This window comes from Petaurus breviceps, unplaced genomic scaffold (assembly GCF_028583685.1).
Source record: "Petaurus breviceps papuanus isolate PSGF00001 unplaced genomic scaffold, PetGlider_PUasm1.0 76, whole genome shotgun sequence".
NCBI lineage: Eukaryota > Metazoa > Chordata > Mammalia > Diprotodontia > Petauridae > Petaurus > Petaurus breviceps.
The window spans coordinates 19,486,801-19,508,377 of NW_027186473.1; the positions used below are offsets into that span (position 1 = coordinate 19,486,801).

Consider the following 21,577-nt stretch of genomic DNA (forward strand, 5'->3'; position numbering starts at 1 on the left):
ACTTTTAATAAAATGTACTATCCCTTTTAGATAAGGTATTTGCATTTTTGTAGATAAGCTTGGATTAGTACTGGGCATAATAATATCATGAAAATCAAAAGTAAAAGAGCCTTGGGGGCCTTTTATGTTCACGAGTAGACATTAATGCCTTTATAAACATAATTCCAGTAAGCCATGGAAGACTGTATGAATTGTGACTATACCTTACTCATTTTAATTTCCCCCCCCGAACGTATCATTTCATAACCTGAGCAAATCACCTACTATTAGAGCCAGCAATAATTATCTGGCTGTGGCATACAGTATCCTAAAGCATTGTCGTGACCTATTAAAATCAGAAACCCCCAAGGAGAAAGGGTACAAATGTCACAGCTGCACTCATTTTGTCTATATCTGAGGTTTCTAATTCCAGGCTAGACCTTGTCTGGGGAGCCTGGTAGAGGATGATTTTCTAGGCTGGGTTCCAAGACTTCTCCCCTGGGTTCTAGTCAGCCTGTACTAACTTCGCCATGACAACTATATAGTATAATCATCATCATCATCATCATCATTTATATAACACGTAGAGGTTTGTAAATCCCTTTACAAACTTATCTCAAAATGTTATTCTCAAACAATCCTGGGAGGTAGGTGCTATCATTATCCCCATTTTAAAGATGTGGAAACTGAGGCAGAGGTAAAAGTGTTTTGCCCAGGGGCATAAGAGCTAGAAAGTGTTTGAGGCTGAATTTGAGTGCCTCCTTAAGCTCCCACCCTAGAAAATTTATTCTCACTGCTGACCCACGTCTATTTCCATGTCAACAACCTATAGTATACTTACTGGTCATTAGTTAAAGCCACTTCTTAAATGAAATAGCTTTTTACCTCTTGTTCTAACTGATCCCTGGAGTTAGGACTGGAGTTACCATAATGACCATCCACTAATATCTTTTGAGCTATCTCAGCTTGACATATCCTTCCAAGCCCCAGTCATCACCTCACTTTCTCTAACCATTTCATGGCTCGTGTCTCTTGTTAGAACTTTGATCAAGCTCTTGTTCTTGGTGCCTCAGCTGTCAATTCAGCAGATGTGGAATAATGGATATATCTTAGACTTAATGAATACTCACACCTTCCCTGCCCCCATCTTCTGGTCCTACAAACTTTCTTAGGTTTGATTTTGATGAATTTTTCCTCTGGTACCCTCCCTCTTCCATGGGTTTCATAAGAATACCACAGATATTTTAAAAATTTAGCAGTAGCAGGAGCACAGATGTTTCATTCTAGCCTTTGTCTTTGTTGATGGGCAGCAGGTTTCAGAAATCAGAACACAGATGTTCCCTTTTTTACTCGCTTGTTAGAATGTTTTTGCAAGACTTAACTTTCATTTGTAAAACTATAAGTCATAAAATATTTTATGTTAAATGCAGTAAGAATGGTTCAGTTATTTAAAATTCATTTTCTTAAAAAAAAATTTTTTTTTTTGCTTTTTGGAGGGGGGGAAGGCAGGGCAATTGGGTTAAGTGACTTGCCCAAGGTCACATGGCTAGTAATTGTTAAGTGTCTGAGGCTGGATTTGAACTCAGGTCCTCCTGACTCCAGGGCCAGTGTTCTATTCACTGCTCCACCTAGCCACCCCCTAAAATTCATTTTCAATACCTCTATTTTAAAGCCTTACCCAGATCAGAAAAATTGTATCTTTATATATGTATATATACATATATGTTATAGTTATATCATATCATGTTTATTATATTATATTTATATATTGCATATGACTATATATACATCTTATGTGTGATACGTACATATGTATTTCTCTTGATAATTGTTTTGCCTCCATGTGAACCATGTATCTAATTTATTCCTCAGATTGCCTGTGCAGTCTTTGCTGCCCTCTTACATTTCTTCTTCTTGGCTGCCTTCACTTGGATGTTCCTGGAAGGAGTACAGCTTTACATCATGTTGGTGGAGGTTTTTGAGAGTGAACATTCACGTAGAAAATACTTCTATTTGGTGGGCTATGGGATGCCAGCACTCATCGTTGCCGTGTCAGCAGCTGTGGACTACAGGAGTTATGGGACAGATAAAGTGTGAGTTTGCTCTGCCATCCTAGCCCCTGACCCCCACTTCTTTTATGACTAGTTGAAATAAAATCTTTAGGGCTCCCTGGGAAACATCTTTAAATTGTCTGAGATGTAAAGAAAGGAAATAGAGAGACAAATTTAGTAATTAAATTAGTATACTAGAGTGCTTGTCCATATTTTTTTTACTATAAAGTAAAAGGCTTATAACAATTCCCATGATTTATTCTCATTCTCTCTCTTTCCCTCTCGCTCTAATCCCCTCCCTCCCTCCCATCCTCTCTCTCTCTCTCTCTCTCTCTCTCTCTCTCTCTCTCTCTCTCTCTCTCCCCCTTCCCCCCCAGATATTAATAAGCATAAAAAGAGAATAATTGAACTTTAGGATAATTTGACAAACCTTTTTGCCTCTTCAAGACCATGTACACAATTGGCAAATATTCCATTTAGAAATACAAGGATTTGGTGGAAAGAGGGTTGGAGGCTAGCAGAGAAGCATTACCATTCATTATAGTTAATATAACTTAAATGTAGCTCACACCAAAGGAATGTGGCAGAGTAGCTAGCTGGCTACAGAGTCAGAAAGAGTAGAATTCAATTTCTGTCTCTCATACAGTCTGACTAGGTGACAACAGACAAGTCCCTTCCATTCTCTATGACCCTGACAACTGAGTATAAGCTGAATAGTTGCGGGTTTGCATGAATAAAAAGGAATTTCTCTCAGAACTCCCAATACCAATACAATCACAAGTGTGAACAAAAACAAAGCAAACATAGTGATCATAAGCCAGACCTTACAATAACTTAGACATAACATTAAACTAACATAATTTCAGAAATGTTTTTAATAGAGGTCACCGTACCAAATATTCATAATCTCCAAGTTTTGTGGAACAAAAAGTTTTCAAATTATAAGGACATAGCAGATGAAATCGAATCATGTGGGAACACGATAAGGTATATGTCATTCTTGTTATCCTGTCTGCTACTGTAATTGTCCCAAGGATACTTTCTGTGAACCCAAAGGAGATAAACTCACATCCTAATACTTTTATCCAACCACAAAACAGATATTTTATCCAAACCTCTGAAAGAGTCAACAGAACATTAAATATAAATTGATAATAATAGCTGAGTGACTTTTCTGAAGTCTATTTCTATCTGAATGCCAAAAATAAGCTGAGAATGATTTTTCTGTAATCTTATTAATAAAAATGTCCTCAGACTGCTTTTATCTGAACATTATTCTTTTGAAAAGATTGGAGTGAGTAAGTAATGTTGATCATGATGAAGGAGAAAGTAACAAATTGGCTTGGGATAATATTCATATGCCATGGTTAATATTTATTCAGCAATCACCATGAGCAAAGTGTGGCAAATTTATATATTTTTCTAAATCTGATGAAATTTTGGCATATCTACTTTCAGAACTATCCAGTTATTAAGTGACAAGACCATGTTATGGCAAGATTTTCCTTATTCTCATGGACATAAAGTGAATTTTAAATCTGCTTGGTAAAAAACAAGATGCGGTGGTGGAAAGGGTATTAGTGAAGTTAAAGGATAGAAACACAGGGTTGCTGCTTGGCATAGAAGAAAGAACCCTTGGAATTAAAGCCTAGCTGGGCTCAGAGTCTAGCTTTGACAGTTATTAAATGTATAATCCTGAGCAAGTTATTATGTCTATGCTTTTACAGATGTTTCCCCATCTGTAAAATAGGAATAATAACATCTGTGCTGTCTCCTTCACAATATTGTCACAAAGATAGAGCTTTATAAACTTTGAAGTTCTATGTAAGTCGTTAAAGTCTGTTATATTGTTGGGGCAGAAGAAAAGCTGTGGAAGACATAGTGGAGTAACAGATACTTGAAAGAAATAGAGAACATAATATAATATGAGATTAAGATGAAATTCTACCTGATTTCAAATAAATTTCAGTATTTAACTTCTTGGCCAATATCTTGAACCTTCTCTATATTCTCTACTCTTCATTTTTTCCCTGTCCTATTCTCTTTTTCTACACACACACACACACACACACACACACACACACACACACACACACACACACAAACACACACACACACACACACACCCCTGTTGTCTGGGTACCAGCTTTATTAAGTTCATAAAATCTTATCACCAATCAATCCATCAGTAAATATTACGTGCCAACTATGTGTCTGATAGAGTACCTAGGACATGCAATGGATAGAGCACTAGGGCTAGAGTTGGGAAGACTCATCATCTGAGTTCAAATCTGGCCTCAGATACTTACTAGTTGTGTGACCCTGGGCAAGTTACTTAACACTGTTTGCCTCGGTTTCCTCATCTGTAAATTGAGCAAGAAAAGGAAATGGCAAACCACTCCAGTATCTTTGTCAAGAAAACTCCAAAACAGTTCATAAAGAGTTGAGCATGACTGATAAATGTGCCAGACGCTATGCTAAGTGGTAGGGATACACAGAGGCAAAAGACAGTCTCTGCCTTCAAAGAACTTACAGTACAGTAGACGGAACAAACAAATACATAAAAAGCAAACTATATCCAGGAAAATAGGAAATAATAAACAAAGGGAAGGCCCTGCAAGTAAGAGGGGTTGGGGAATGCTTCCTCTAGAAGGTGGGATTTTAGTTGGGACTTAAAGGAAGTCAAAAAGGTCATAGTTGGAATGGAGGACGCAAGCGTACTCTAGACATTGGAAACAGAATGGCACAACCACCACTTTCTTTTTCGTATCTTGCTCTTTAAGGTTACAATGATGATGGAGAGATGAAGAACAAGGCACTTAAGTCACTAAGAACACACAACTGTAATTACCCCTAAGGATATGCAGCAAACTGTGCACTTGATTTTCTGCTTCTGGTCCATTTTCCAAGTGTATCAGTTTTTAGTAGCAAATGCTAGTTATTTAGCACTTTAAGATTAGTAAAATGCATTATATATGTCATTTGATGCTCCCAACAACAATGGTGTGAGGGAGATACTTACAGGTATAATTATCCCCATTTTATACATAAGAAAACTGGGGCTCTGAGACTTTTATTGCCTATGGACATATAGCTAGTAAAACTTTGTCAAAAATAGGACAGAAAAAGAAACAGTCTTCCTAGATTCCAAATCCATTGCTCATTCTATTCCTTTATGCTTCTTCTCCAAGTCACTTGAGTTGTTTTCTCCTTAGTCATTTTTTTTTCTTTCTATTAAGAAGCCCTTTCCTGGAGAGTAGAAAGACATTTGTAGGTGATCAGTCATTTACAGTTTCTTGACATGCTTAAAATTTGCCCATGATTGCCTTCATATCCTGCTCTCTAGCTAGTTGGTCTCTTCATGCAGTTAAGGCTGTGTTAGAATTGGAGTTAATTTATTTCCCAGACTAAAGTTAGAACAAACTTTAATAACAGTTCACTTTGTCCATTATAATTTCTCCCTGACAGAGAGGCAAAATAGATTCAAGATAAAGGAAGGTGGAGAGAGAGAGAGAATGGGAGAAAATAACATTAACATTATCTATCACAGGCAGTCATAAAGAATGCAGCAATTCAATTATTTCTCATGTATGCATTGTCAATAAATTGTCAGCAGAAAGATCTTCAGAATAAATGAAAAACAATTTAAGTTTTTGCTCTTTGGGATTTTAGCCAACACAGCTTTCTTCTCTGTGTTTTGCTGATGCCCCGATATTAGAAACAGGTGAAGAAAGAGAAACATTAGTCAGAATCTCAGTCAATTGTGTTTACTTAAAAAGCTGAATTGAATGGACTGTGTTTTCATCAAAGATCTAAGAAGGTTATTTACTTAGTAGGAAAGTAAGGCCAATGAATTTTAAAATGTCTTTTAAATGTTCTCTCTGAAGTTGTGTGTTGTTTTCCCTTTTTCTCTTTATTCTCCCACACACACCATTAAACCTATATGTCTACTCCTGATCTCTTCTTTTTCTCATTTCCTATTCTTTTCCAACTGCCATGTGGCATTTCCCACTCTCTTTTCTCCATATGGCTCTGTTCTTATTTCAGTCTCCTACTTACATGTCCCCTCATTAATATTATCTTCTTATGTTCTTTGTTATTTTCAGGCAGACATGCCAATTCCATAGCCTGATATATGCTATGAACTTTCCTAACTCAAAGCAAGTTTTTCAGCCAATATTTAGTGAATTCCTGCTAGTGCTATTACTGAAAACATTTGTGGTCTGGGAGGTTGTTGTGTATTTTAAGAACTTAATGATTATGTTCTTTTTTCTTTCTGTTTTAAATTCTATAACTCATAAACAGAACATTCAACACAAAGCCTTTTAAGCTGTAAACAATAAAAACAATTGTGTCATTTTGTAAAACCCTATTAAGTTGAGTATTATCTCTATATCTTTTGGTCTTTTGAACTTGGTTTTCCTGTCCAATGGACTTAAGTGTGCTTCATCATATTAATGATGATGCTATTTCATTTCTGAAACCCTTAATAATAATTTATGTCTTAGGAAGGGAGTGAATCACACAAGAGGATATAGCTAAGATTCAGATAGGAGGGAGTCTTGGGTAAGCAGGTGGGATAAATGGTACTTTGATGTAGAGATAGGTAGCTCTCTTCCATCTGGCTGATGGATGGTGATGTATTTCTCAATGTAATACTATTAGCACAGTTGAGCTGATTATTATGTGCAAGGAATGAAACATAAAGCATGCATAATTTGATTTTGAGAAGGTACTTAGTTTATCATCAATTTGTAATGCAGGCAGAAGATTTTTTTTCTCTATTTTTTATATTTGCTTAAATAAGGCTTTTAGGATTACTGACATTATAGACTTCATTTTAGAATAACATTTGTTCACAATAATCAAATCTCAAAAAAAGATCAACTTAGGAACTCAATAGAGTCTTTTTTTTTTTTAAATCCTCTGTTAATGGACCACATGTCCAAATTATACTGTGGAAAATTTCCATTTGTTTCCATTTAATTTATTTGTTTTTCATGTATTTTACTGGCATGCCTTACTCTGTCTTGCTCTACCATGAATCTTGACACTCAGTAATAATCATTCAATACTGATATTATCATAAGCTTAATTATAGAAAAGGCTGGCATTGATTTTTAGCAGTAGTTTAGACTAGATAGATTTCGAAATTATGTACTAATCACTTTGGTTTTATGATCTAAAACTAATCACGACCTCTAAATGTTGATTACCCGACATTACCTAAAATGCAGAATAGTTTAATATCAGAAACATTCACATTTCTGTTATATACCTATTTTCTCCAACCTATGTTAAATGTACCAAAAAAAAGACAAAAGAATCCAGCTGTGATGAGGCAGGGGATCCAAAGCCTGCAGAGTAGCCTGGGCTTCAAAAGTGGTGCTGGAAAAGCTGATAATGGTTTTCAGATAGAAATATGTTAGGTCATGAACATTTATGATAGTTCAGACCTTCTTTGAGCAATGTAAGAAAATTCAAGCTCTTAAAAATAATTGAAAGCAAGTTTTATGATCTAATAGTAGAAATAAATCATCAATTGGGTCTTAAATTTAGTTTTAGCCTCCTGGTTCAGTTGCATAAAAGATAGATGTTCTGGTCTGAGAGGGTTAGCCTCACCTTTACTATTCCCCCACTTTAAAAGTCCCCAGTAATTTTTTTCACTTTGACAAGTCCTTCTCTTACTTAGTATAAATATTTTTGCCAGAAAGAGGTGCTAAGTAGACAGTGGAGAAAGCTTTAAACAATTTCTAATCACTTAACGATGAAATTATAAATGATATTGTTTAACCAAGCCCTATACTAAGGTTCTTGAGGGTATTCATACAGAAAGATATATCACACACACAATTAACTACCCAAGTCAGTATTTTCTACAGTCTTAAAAACCATTGTTTTCATTTTGAGAACTTCTTCAAGATTATCAATACTCCATTAGAGTTTTTTAATCCTTCATATGCAGTCCCTCCTCAATACACAGAACCCATAGAATGAAACACATATCTTAAGAAGGCATATCAAAATAAGTATGTTTGGTTATAGCCTGACAAGTAGTAAAAATCTTAACATTTTTAAAGATTTATTTGACAAACCAGTGATGGTGAATTGGCAAAAAAGCCAAATTGTGAATTCCTTATATCAGTGAGCTTTCAATTATGGGTGTGGAATTTCATGTGTGATTATAAACACATTTATTTTGATGGTTTGTTTTGTTTTGTTTTGCTTTCTTTGACATAAAGACAGATAAATTGGGGCAGTAGTTTTTTTTTAATATATCAACAATCAGGAAAAAAGAAATTAGAAAAAAATTTTGCAAGAATGCTAACTTGTTGTATAATGACTGTCATAGTGATAATCTCTCCTAGCAATTTATCATTCAGCACAAAAGCTGATAGGAAATGTTTTGAGTTATAGGTTCAGTAGTAAAGTTCTTTAACATTACAGAGGTAGGGGTAGCTAGGAGGCCCAGTGAATAGAGCACCAGCCCTGGAGTCAGAAGGACCTGAGTTCAAATTCGGCCTCAGACGCTTAACACTTACTAGCTGTGTGACCTTGGCCAAGTCACTTAACCCTAATCACCCTGCCTTGCCCCTCCAAAAAGCAAAACAAACAAAACATTATAGAGGTAGCCAGACTAAAACCTCACAGGACAGTTATATGTACTATTTCACAAAACTATAGACATGAGGTAGATTTAAATAGATTCTGTTGGTTCATTCCAAGAAGTAGCATGGCAGAGTGGATAGAGCGCTAGGCCTGGAGTCAGCAAGATATATCTCCCTTAGTTCAAATCTGGCCTCAGACACTTGCTAGCTATGTGGCCTTGGGCAAGTCACTTAACCCTGTTTGCTTCAGTTTCCTCACCTATAAAATGAGCTGGAAAAGGAAAAGGCAAACCACTTTAATATCTTTGCCAAGAAAACCCCAAATGGGGTCAGTCACATGAAGAGTCAGACATAACTGAAAAACTACTCACCAACAACAACACAAATATTAGTAAGAGTATAGGTATTAGAGTCATAGCATCTGGATTCAAATCTTGGCTTTGGTGCTTTATAAGTGTGTGACTCCATCAAGTTACTTTATGCCTCTGAGTCAAGTATAAACTGTGGTTTGTTCCTCACTTAGTTATTTTGAGGAAAGCACTACAAAACTTCTAGAGAAGTGTTCTAGCTAAATGCAAATGATTAAACCATCGCTACTAACTTCTATTTAGAGGGTAGAATACCTTTGGTTAACATTTATTTATAGCTCTCTTGCATCTTTTAGAAACTGCCTTGTGAAATCCCATGAAACATGGAGCTATAGAAAGAACAGTGGACTAGGAGACAAGACGCATAGGTTCACATCTCGCCTTCATTTCTAGTTCCCTGTGTGACCTCAGTTAGACAAATAAAAATGACCAGATTATTTTAAGGAATTTTGGAGCTCTAGCAGTCTGAGTCAAAAAAAAATTCTTTTAATTAATATATTCTAAGGGTAGTGACCTAAAAAGTAATGGACATAAGGTATAAATATGTTACTCCTAATTAGCATGCTGTAGTACTGGATTTAGAATCAGAGATCCTGACTCTGAAATCTGGTACTGCTTGGCTGCTTCTATGACCTCAGGTAAGTCGTTTATCTTCTTTGGGTCTCAATTTTATTTGTAAAATAAGAGGAATTCCCTAAGGAATAATATTAGCTTATCATTTACAAAGAACTTTAAAGAGCAAAGCTCTTTACAGATATTATCACATTTTATCCTGGCAACAACCTTATGAATTGTGCTATTATTGACCCCACTTTCCACATGAGGAAACTGAGGCACAGAGAGGTTAAGGTTCTTGCTTAGGATCATACAGCTACTGTGTCTGAGGCAGTGAATCTTCCAGACTCCAAGTCTAGAATGCTAACCACTGTACCTCCTGTTGGCCTAGATGACCTATCAAGTTCTTTCCAACTCTAAGCTTGTGATCCTGTGTTCTAAAATTTTTCTACCTAAAATCTGACAAAAGTGGTATCTATTTGGTAGACTAGATACATGTCTATCTTGCCCTATACTGAGACTATTGTATTGAGTAGAATAGATAAGTCTTTCACAGTTGATCATCCCTACAGTATTTCTGTTACCATGTACAATAATCTGGTCATAAGTACTTCATTATGCATCAATTCAAGTCTTCCCAGATTTTTCTGAAAGCACCTGCTCATCATTTATTATAGTACAATATTATTCCATCAAAAGCATATAGCACGATAGCTGATTGGGGAATCAGCCATTCCCCAATTCATGGGTAACCCCTCAATTTCCAATTCTTTGTCACCATAAAAAGAGCTGCTATGAATACCTTTGTCCTTATAGGTCCTTTTCCTTTTTCTTTGATTTCTTTGAGATATAGACCTACTAGTGGTATTGCTGGGTCAAAGGGTGTGCACAGTTTTGTAGCCCTTTACACATTATTCCAAATTTGGAGCAGTTCCCAGCTATGTATTAGTGTACCTATTAGTGTACATATGTACATAGTACCTATGTATTAGTGTACAACAACAGTGTTTTAGAAGTACCTATTTTTGAATTACAATTAGTTTATCAGTTACACTGAGATTCTCATGTCATCAGGTTACCTACCTCCTTCTTGCCTTAATCTGAAGAATTAAGGTTTTTGTAAAAACACAAAAACCGTACATTTAAAATGGCTTATTGTTGATCATTTCATACTGGAAAAGTATAATGTAGAAATGTTCAAATCAATGAGTGCTTTTTATCTTTAGAAATTGAAAAAAACTGCTTTTTTTTATTCATAGATTTATGTTAGTATATTTTATCTTCAACTCTACAGCATCTCATTCAAGCTGAACAAGAGGAAAATCTCATCTTTGAGTATGAGCTGTTTGATATATGTGAAGACAAACACAAAAACAAACAAAAAACAGCCTACTTCAGTTCTTAATTCTAAACTATGCAACTGTAGCATAGCTATGAACACTGCCATATCTCTGTTCCTTCCCTTGTCCCCTTCAACACACACACTTTTGTGATTCAATTTTCTTGCACATATTAGATGTCAAATAAATAATGAATAGAAACTTTTAGGTTTTATAATGGCTATCTAATTAAGGAAATGGTGAAGTAGTATCATATTGTATGTACATATTTGTATATGTGCTTAATTATATCAATATTCATGTGGAGATATATATGTATATATATTCAAATATGTGTGTGTGTGTATATATATATATATATATAGTGTATACATACATATTCATTATTTCCTTGGTCTAGGGAATTTTTGGTGAGAAAAAATCCTGATATGAATGCAAACTGACACCTGTCCTGCAACTTATAGACTTTTAGAGTTGCCTGAGGGCAATGAGAATTTAACAACAATGGTAATACTCATAAGACTTTATGTTTTGCAATTTCTTTACATATATTATCTCATTTTATCCTACCGTGGGAGATAGGTGCTATTATTAACACCATTTAACAGATGAGGAAACTGAGGCAGAAAAAAGTTAGGTGATTTGCCCAGGGCAAAGGGAAGATTTAAATACATTTTCTTCACTTTGAGACTGACTCTTTATCTACTGTGCCACAGTTTTTTTTATATATATATACATACACATATGCCCATTCCATGTCTTCCTGTCTCAGAATTTTCTATGTGATAACCAAAAGTTGAATGATAGCTATAAAAGATCACTGTAGATATTTTATTCATACATGTCAATGTTTTAGTTTTTGTTTTTTGTAATCTCCATGATTTTGTCACAGTGGAAAATCCCTCCACCAATACAAATCAGAACCTCACTGTGACATAATAGATGGTCTTCAAAGTTTATGACCAAAAAAATCTACCAGACTCCACACTTCTGGTAAACGATCCTTTCAGAATTCAGATTGGCTGCTCCTTGAATGACAGACCTATAGTCCAGCACGATATCATATTCAGGGCCTCTCTAGTTTTATAAGACTTTCCAGGGCTTAGCAGGAATAGTCCTTGGTCCTTTTCATACCAGAGTTTTCAGGTATGAACTTTCAGAGAACTTTAGTGGAGGAAGAGTTTATACACGCACACATACATATAATATACACATATGTATATATTGTGCAAATTCATATTATATCAATATATACATACATTGATGTATCTAAAAGTGATAGAGATATATTTATATCTGCAACAGAATGAGGCTATAAAGTCATATATAAGAAAACAAAAGCTGCCATCAAGAACATGTTAAATTACCCTCAATTTATAAACCAAGTATTTTATGGTTTAAAGTTATGCCTATTACTTTGTGTTTACTTTGTATATCATGATACATTCATGTGTTGTTTCCCCTAATAAAATATGAATTTACTTAGGACTGGAAGTATACATTTTTATACCCCTGGTGCCTAGAACAATGCCTAGAAAAAAATCTTAGCAAATTAAGTAATATTTGTTTAAAAAAATAACAATACAGCTTCTGGCACATAGTAAGTGCTTAATAAATTATTTTTTCTTTTATCTTTACCTCTCCCCATCCCTGCAAAAAAGCAAAAAAAAAAAAAAAAGAAAGAAAAAAACGCTTTGAAATATAAGCATTTGTCACTATGAGTAGAAGGAAATTATGCAATCAGAAAAAAAGGCAGTCCAAAATAGTCCCTTAGCAACATTAGGAATAAGAAACCAAAGTTTCTGGTGATATCTTTAGTGTAAGCAAATTATGAAACAGCTGTTCAGATAGTGTTTATTTAAATTAGAATTTTGAGTGAGGAATGATTTTAACTGAATTTATTGATAACAAATAATGACTTCAACAATAAAAATCATGTTGATTTTGATCTTTTTTTCTCATTGTAATGAAATTTAAATAATTATTTTAACAAAGTTCTCAAGAATAATTTTAATAAAAGAAAGGGAAATATTTGAACTCAGGAATTTAACGCAGGAATTCTCTGCTAATGAATTCTTTTGGTCCTTTTCCACTTTCCCCATAGAAAATGGTTAAAAAATGCACATAAAAGTGAAAGTAACTTGAGAGGCGATATCTACTTGGGAACCACAGGGCCCACAGTGTGACTGTGCCTCTCTTTGGACTCAAAGTTTTATCAGATGAATCTTTGATGTAAATTATATTATCTAGAATTGAAAGGTCACTCATGTTTCTTCAATTAAATACATCAAATAGTCAGGATTCATCTAATTTTTCAGCTTTAAAAACAGTCCAAGAAAAATCAAAGTCATGCACTTTTAAAAAAGGGAACCTATATACCTTTTGTATCTCCGTTGTCATAAGGGTGATAGCCACAACTCTGTAAAAATATGTCTATTTTTAAAACTAGAATATTATTAACAAGGAAATAGCTTGTCACCATTCCAATATTCCACCATTCATCTATAAATTCTTTTGTCTTAAAAAAGATGATATTCTAATTTGACAACATTTGAGGACAAATCTGGTAAAAACAAATCAATGGTCATTTGTACGTAGGACTATTATGTGTGAATAGTAAGACAAAATATAGATATTTATGGCAGTTCTCCAGATATATGTTCATAGTCTCAAGGACTTACTCTCCTACATTCATTGCCTCATACATCACTCAGTATTTTAAACTCTCTATACTTGTACCATTCTATCATTGCCTAATCAGCAAACACTGCCTGAATATGCCTATCAGTGGAATAAATGAATTTTGATATCCATATCATATATAGAAGTGATTGGACCTTAGAGCCAATGTGGGTTCATTATACAGAGTAGTGTAGTGATCTGGGGCAGGAATAATTCAAACTTGTGAAGTAGTTAACAGGAGAATAGACGCAAAAGCCTCTATGAGTCAGCATGTGGCCAAAAACAACAGCAGGTGTGACCATATGGCAATCAAAGTAAACTCGAATTTTTTGCCACACAGCCTTCCAGGAGATAGTAAAATTCAGAGTACTCAGAGAAAAGCAATTTACTTTGTATATTTAAATTTTTTCCTCTTCATCCACTCAATTCAGACAAGGAACAAGCTTCTTATCCCCACTGAACTTCTTGGCAGATGTTTATGCTTTTTGAAGTTACAATACAATCTTAAGCCTATTGTACAAAACAAATTTTCAAAGAATTCTCTTGAGAATGAAAATAATATTCTCAAGTGCAATGCCAATTTTATGATCGGCAGAAAGCCATACAAAAAAAGGTGAAGTTAGCAATTTTATTTCAGAATAAAACATTAGGTAAGCTAAGTAATACTCTCACTAAATAAAAATGCAGACTTATAAGTATAGGGACTTTATTTTATTTTAGCCAAACAATTGATAACCTGAAAAGACCTATTTTAAAAATATAAAAACTTCCTAGTTAGGTGAAAAAATTACTAAATAAAAATGAAATATTATACACACACATACATAAAATTCTTGATTTATAAGCAGATTGTCTTCTAATTTACTAATTAGTTCTTTGGAGGCTAGACTTTTTTTCCTAAAATATTATAAAGTATGTGTATCTTTCTAGTTTAACTCATTTAGCCTATAATGCAAGTGAATTAAACTTATAATGATATTCTTTAGCACTACTCTTAGACATGTATATTTCTATGATTCAGCTATGTAAAGGGTTGGGCTCTGAGGAAGTAATCTTGTAACCTTCCTATTTTCAAAGGGAGAATAGGCATTTTACTGTAGTTGTGGAGGTGGTGAGAAGGGAGCATGGTAGTAACATGCAGAGAACCAGAGCTGGAAGTGAACATGGAGGCCATATCCATTCTGATCACTATCTGAAGCGTTCCACCTACAACACCCTTGTTGGTCACTCAGCAATGGTTCAAAGGCATGGTCTTAAAAAGCAACCCATTCTGGACTGTCATAAGTATGCCTACATTCTGCTCTGGTAGAAATAATACCCACAGAGATGAGGTCATGTATGTGCTGATGTATTAGAGGAGGAAGTAAATTATAGGGAATCCTTTTCTTCTTTTATCTTCCATTGTTCTGAGTTCTCAAGCAGAACAAGACTATCTATATCCCCTATGCCACATGATAGCCTTCAAATATTCAAAAACAGCAATTATGCACTCCTATTCCCCTAAGTCTTTTTCCTCTTTAGGTTCAATAAACTTACTTCATAAGAGCATAAATTTAGAGCTGGAAAACACTTCAGAGGTAGTATAATCCTGCAAATTATTTTACCAGATAAGGAAACTGAAAGTCTGAGGGGTTAAATGATTTATACAGGCTAAAAGTAGCAGGATCAGAGGTTTTACTCAATTCCATACTCAGCTCGCATTCCACTCTATGATGCTGCCTCTCCTTTCCTTTGAATAATCCTCACATTACCTGGGTTTGAATCCCTTCACTGTCCTGTTTTTCCTTCTTTTGGCACAATCCAACTCATCAGAGTTCTTCTAACATTATGTTCCCATAACTGAACCCAATATTCCAATTCTGGTCCAACCACATGTAACTCTATGTCCCTCTCCATAACTGAGATGGTGACTGATTTCCCATTCATTGTGAAAAGAGATTGGGCAGAACAATGCCTTATTCTTACAGACAGAGGCAGGCAGCATGTACAGTGTAAGGGGCATTGGAGCTAAAGTCAGAGGATTTGTTCAAAACACATTTCCATCACTTACTACAGGGATGATATTGGGCATGCCACATGACAATTCAGGACCTCAGTTTTCTCATCTGTAAAATTGGAGGATTGAAATGTATATCTTTAATTTCCCTTCCCACTCAAAATTTGTGATCCCCCTTTCTGGTTCAGATCAACCATTCATATGTAGAAGAGTTTTGTAAATCATAGTATCATAAAACTAGAATGGACCTTAGTAATTATCTGATCTAAAGTGCTTATTTTATACATAAGGAAACTGAGACCTGCAGAAGAATTTGAAATTAGGGCTCTACAGTTAACTGCAGCACAAGAGAATACAGACCGCCTAGTTTGAATGATGCTTATTGGAAAATCAATCATTATAGAAAGTGTTGCTGAAACACATACACACACATACATACATACATATACACACAAACTTGCCTATTCACATAAACTTAGAGGTGTTATCTTTAATGGTCATTTAATTATTCTTTTTTTCCCCTTCAAATTAGTTACTATGTTTATGGTGATAAACCTAACCTAGATCTGTATGCGTGTATGTGTGTATGTATATGTATGTGTATGTGTATTGCAGATACATGTAAGCAGTAAGTTCCTTGATGAACTGAATTTATATGTCTCTTATTTTCATCATCACAGTGGGTTTGGGGGCCATGAAGTTTTCTAATTCTGTGCTTTTTATAACCTTATACATTAAAAACCAAATACAAGCATTTCTTGACTGAATAGAAGCTAGATTCCCTTCTTAGTTGTTATGTTGTGATCTAAAAATATGACATTTATATACTATCACATTACTTGGTTTTATAAAAAAAATGTTTTATTATTTTTTTGTAGTTTTATAATTGTCGCAGAACTGAACACTTGGTGTTTTTTTTCTGTTGAGCTCACTTGCCAAACTACTAATTAATGTTTACCATTGTAGTTGTTTACTCTTTTAATTATGCCTGCAAACATGGCACAATTACAAATAATGCAAGATATTATTATTTCTAGCATGATGCAATTTGCCAAAATTTACATTCATCTGTCTCATAACAAGTTTCTTCCATTTTGTCTTCCTGTCATCCTGAAGAATGAAAATGCAATTTCCCAGAGGCCTTTAGAATTGGGGGTGTATTAAATGTAGCTGAAATTAAGTGATTAATAATTTAGTTTTAGGTCATGAATCAATTTCATGTGATGCTGAGGATCATTTGTAGCCCTAGATGCATTAAGTGGTAACAATGCACTTTTTAGATCTGAAAAGCTCTGAAAGGTTGGCTGCCCAACTTAATTAAACTACAATCTTCTGATACCAAATTATTTCCTTTTGTACTGAATTTTCTTAGATCTTCTTGACAGAAAAATGTCACCCCACCTGACAGCTGATAGACAGGCTATGTAGTACCATAATTGGAGAGAAAAGGATAGCTTAAGGCTACGAGATCTAATGCTGTGTTTGGAGTCTTTTCTGAAGGGAAGGGTGGGGTTAAGGTTTCTATGACAGACACAAAGGGCCTTAGCAACTAGGTCCAATACCATTTTTTTTTCCTTGCTTCCTCCAGAGGTAATTATCTAACTCCATCAATAGTGCTGTCAGAAATTGGGCACATAATTCAACATTTAAATGAACAAGCAATGTAATACTTCCTGTCTCCCAGTAGAATACTTTGCAGTTCACATTTTTCTCTGTCACTCGTTCACTCTTGATATATGTCCCATGTGTAGTCCTTGAATGCCTCCTGTCCCTTGTGTTTCATTACAGATGTTGGCTCCGGCTTGACACCTACTTCATTTGGAGCTTTATAGGACCAGCGACCTTGATAATTATGGTAAGAACTCCTAATTAACTACTCCATCTCCCAGGTCAAGAAAGAAAACTTTCACTATTCTCTTACTGTATATCTTTAATTTACATAGATTAATTTGGGGGAAAGCTTGTACTTATTTGACCCCAACTAACTCAAGCAATTAGATACTCATTATAGGATACTCTTTGCATTATAAAATACTTGATTATATCCTTTGGGAGAAGAAAACATGCAGCTTGAAACAGTCTGCACAGCCCTGTGGACTTTCAGAAAACTAGGCTAGAAAGGCTATTCTGTCCTAGCCATAGGGAAAAGAAGAAAAGGGGGGGGGAGGCTAGTTTGTATTTTGATCCAAGAATACTTTTCATTTCTGTGCTTTAAAGCATGAAACAATTCAAATTTGTATCACCAGGACAATTGGCACAATTAATAAAATCATACTCAAAAGTTAGGTAGAGGAGAAAAGGAGAAATGCTTATTTTTTTATTCCATATAAAGTCAATGAATTTCATGATTAATAACACTTAATATCTGTACAGCAAAAAGTAATGTAAGAATAAAAGAAATTAATCAAACTTGATACAGTTTTTTCTTCTTCTACATGGATTGCTGAAGCATTAAATAGAATATTGATAGGTACAGAAGCACCCAAAGGTACTTGACTTACACTATAGGTGAGTTAAAAAGGAAGAGAAATTAAAAATGTGATTGTCTCTCTAGGTCACATTTATCTGTGATATGAGAAATTAGACAAGGATTTTAGGATTTTTTAAAATGCATATTACTGAGCCTTCTGGATCTAATAATTCCAGCGATTGGTTATCTCCATTATCCTAGATAAATTCTGCTTCACACTAGAAACTAAGACGACTTTTACATACCGATTGTTCTGAAATGTGCTCAGGTTTTTTGTATTTAGGCCCTTTGCATAATACAATATTTGTAAATTTAACCTGTGGCAATCATTTTGGGAACATCATAAGTACGAATTTGAAAAAAAAAAACAGAACAAAACATGTATTAAATTTTATTTTAAATATATTCTACAGAGAAACAAAAGAATTATTCATTTTGTTTTGTTTAATTTTCCACAACATAACTTGAACCATTTCTTTTGACATCATAACTGGTTCTCTCTTTTATGTGTAGTCAGCCCCAAAGTGATGCCTAACTCAGTGGTATCCCAATTCCCCTAACTGGTTTCTTGCCTTGACTAAAATACTAGGTAATCATCTATGATCCAATCTCTTTAAAACTAGTGAGAGCTAATTTCCCAGAGCAGCTCATCTGTTACAGAGAGTAGACTTCTCCACTCCAGTTCTGCTACATAACACAACCTTTTATATTCCAGCTTAATGTAATCTTCCTTGGGATTGCTTTATATAAGATGTTTCATCATACTGCCATATTGAAACCTGAATCTGGCTGTCTTGATAACATCAAGTAAGTGATTTTTCCCTTCTTTTTGTTTGGTGTGCTCATATAGAACTGTTTCTTTTTGCCCTGAATATTGCCATGTGCCTCAACAAGAAAAGAAAGGGTAATGTATTGTCTTTATGGAATATTGCTGAAGTGGCTCATTCTGACTGAGAATAAATAGGATGAAACTTTATCTTATAAGGAACTTTCTTTGCCTCCAAAACACTTATGTGCAGCATTGTTATTTTCAGATTTCTCTTTGTAAGCAAAACTAAGATAATTTTGCTTTTGTTTAAAAGAGCAATGGATAAATTCAAAATAGATTGAGATTTTAATTGGTCATTTAGGGTTAATATCTGTACCCTTTGGGAAAAAAGAGAATGACTTGAGTTTATAATGAACTATAATAATTTGTTACTTGTTATTTGGTTAGTTATAATTGTTCTCTCTGAGTATCTATCCACCTAGCCCACATGTACTGCACATTCACTTACTATGCTGAAAATAGAGGTGAATTTAGTTAAACTTCTCTAATGTCAGTGTGCCAACCAGTCCTAGACTCTATGCTTACCTTTAAAGTTGGTTAATATTGTGTAAGGTAAGGGTAATACTAATACTTCAATGTTAACTATTCAACATTAAAATACGTGATTCCTTTTCCATAACTAGATCAGAATTGTCCTTTGAGAAATTACTATCAGAATTTTTTATAGGCTCTGAAACTTGTATTCTTCCCTACAGAAATTTTATGGCCCTCTTTTGGCAGAAAAAAAACAAAAAGCCTGAAACAAACATTGGTGCAACATTCCGCTGTGATTTAAAAGTGGCATTGCATAATTTCTCTCTCACACAGATGTTGCTTTAATTACAAACAAGCCACAGTGCAGGATTCTATAAAAAAGAGGGGAGATCAGTTCCCTGCCTCTTGGGGGGCTATAATTATGTTCTCATGCATCTGAGCAGGTGTAAACCACTCTAGATCACCACCATTCCTTTCTCCCAAGCATTCTTCTTTCTTTTACTTCACTTCTTTCTATTACTGATTTTCCCTATTATGTGCATGGTTTGCGGAACATAGCAGGTACTTAATAAATGCTTCCTGAATTGAATTGGTTGTTTCTATCTGTAACAGTTTACCAAAGCTTGAAATCCTAGACAGGAGGTGTATATAGCTGGGGGTGATGAGAGAGAGGGGATTGAAAAGGGCAAAGTTGTTGTAGGAGGAGGGGAAGGGGCTGGGGTGAGGGTTGTTATTTAATTTTCTACATTTTTTCCCTTCAACTCTATCACTTCCTAGACCACTTAACATCAGTCTTTCAGGTCTGTCTAAGGGTCTCAGAAATACCATATTTATAAAGTAAAGAATAAAATCTAAAAAGAGCAACAGTCCCCCCCCCCAACCCCGTTCTCCCTGCAGGGTAATTATTTCATTTACAAGAGTATATCTATGTACTGAAAGAATATAAATCCTATTTTCGATATCATAATTGCCTAATAGATTTTGGTTTGTTTTAACATGTTAAGAATAAGTGATTTCTAAAGCATACCTGTTTTCTTTTCACAGACTAATCACATGTAATCCCAAATAAAAGTAATTTTAAAAATCCCAGATATTTAGACTATCATGTGTTAACCTTTACCAGATGGTAACATGGACAGCCAGAAATATGAAAATGCTTTATGTTTAGTGGTTTCCAAACTTTTCTACCTATTTTAACATAAAAAATGTTGAGGATCCTACATGATAGTAGTGATCAAAGCATCAATCTATTGAGAAAATAGATATTTCCAGACATGCTGGCACATAGCTGTAATCCCCATTTCTGGAGAAGGCTGAGTTTGGAGGTTCACTTGAGTTAGGGAGTACTAAGCTACAGTGGGACTGAAGCGTATCAGTATCCTCATTAGGTCTGACATCAATATGCTGAGCCAGTGGGAATGGGAGGCTACCAGGCTGTATGAAGAGGGGCAGACTAGCCCGTGTTAGAAATGGGAGCAGGTCAGAACTTCTATGCTGACTAGCAGTGAGATTGGCCCGTAAGTAACTGCAACACTGACACATAGGGAAACTTATTCTTCAAATAGGAAAAGAAAAGAAAAGACAATATATATATTGAGAAAAAGCTACTATAAATTTACTAATCATTGCAGGAAACTGCATTTTATTCATCACAGTTGTTTCTGTGTACATTTAAAAGATAGTAATATATACATATGAGACATAGTTGTTCTCTCAACAGAAGGTATATCTGCTAAATAAAGTGTATCAAGTACATATAAATGCACAAACTCCTTACTACCGTGTTTCCCCGATAATAAGACCTATCCCGAAAATAAGCCCTCCCCTTACTGTGTAAGATTCCTCTAAAATAAGCCCTCCCCCGAAAATAAGTCCTATTGAGATTGCTACTATAGTGAAGGTGATCCCCTGCACTACACGCTACATTACAGTACCCTCTGTATGCACCATCCTCCCCCCCCTCCCGTGAAACGCACGCCGCACTCCGAGCTGCATCCAATCAGAGCTGCAGCAGGGAACGCGTCATCCTGTTCTTCCCCAGTGATTTGCTTGCTGGCGCCATTGAGAGCAGTGCCGCGGAGGAGAGCTGAGGCAGGACAACATAAGCCCTCCCCTGAAAATAAGCCCTCTGGTGTTTTTCTTTCCAAAAAAAAATAATAAGACAGTGTCTTATTATCAGGGAAACACGGTATGACTCCATCTCTGGCATCTTCCCTCAACAAGGG

The 21,577-nt window shown here is 35.1% G+C and overlaps 1 protein-coding gene across 7 annotated transcripts in view; it reads left to right on the forward strand.

Moving 5' to 3' along the window:
• The window catches only part of ADGRL3 (adhesion G protein-coupled receptor L3), a 1,002,012-nt gene that overhangs the window by 892,442 nt on the left and 87,993 nt on the right, over positions 1-21,577 (forward strand). For all 7 annotated transcript variants that reach the window (XM_069105304.1, XM_069105298.1, XM_069105300.1 and 4 more), the window contains 3 exons: positions 1,852-2,072; positions 17,368-17,434; positions 18,765-18,856. In XM_069105304.1, the coding sequence (XP_068961405.1) occupies positions 1,852-2,072; positions 17,368-17,434; positions 18,765-18,856 (380 nt within the window). The remainder of the gene's footprint in view (positions 1-1,851; positions 2,073-17,367; positions 17,435-18,764; positions 18,857-21,577) is intronic.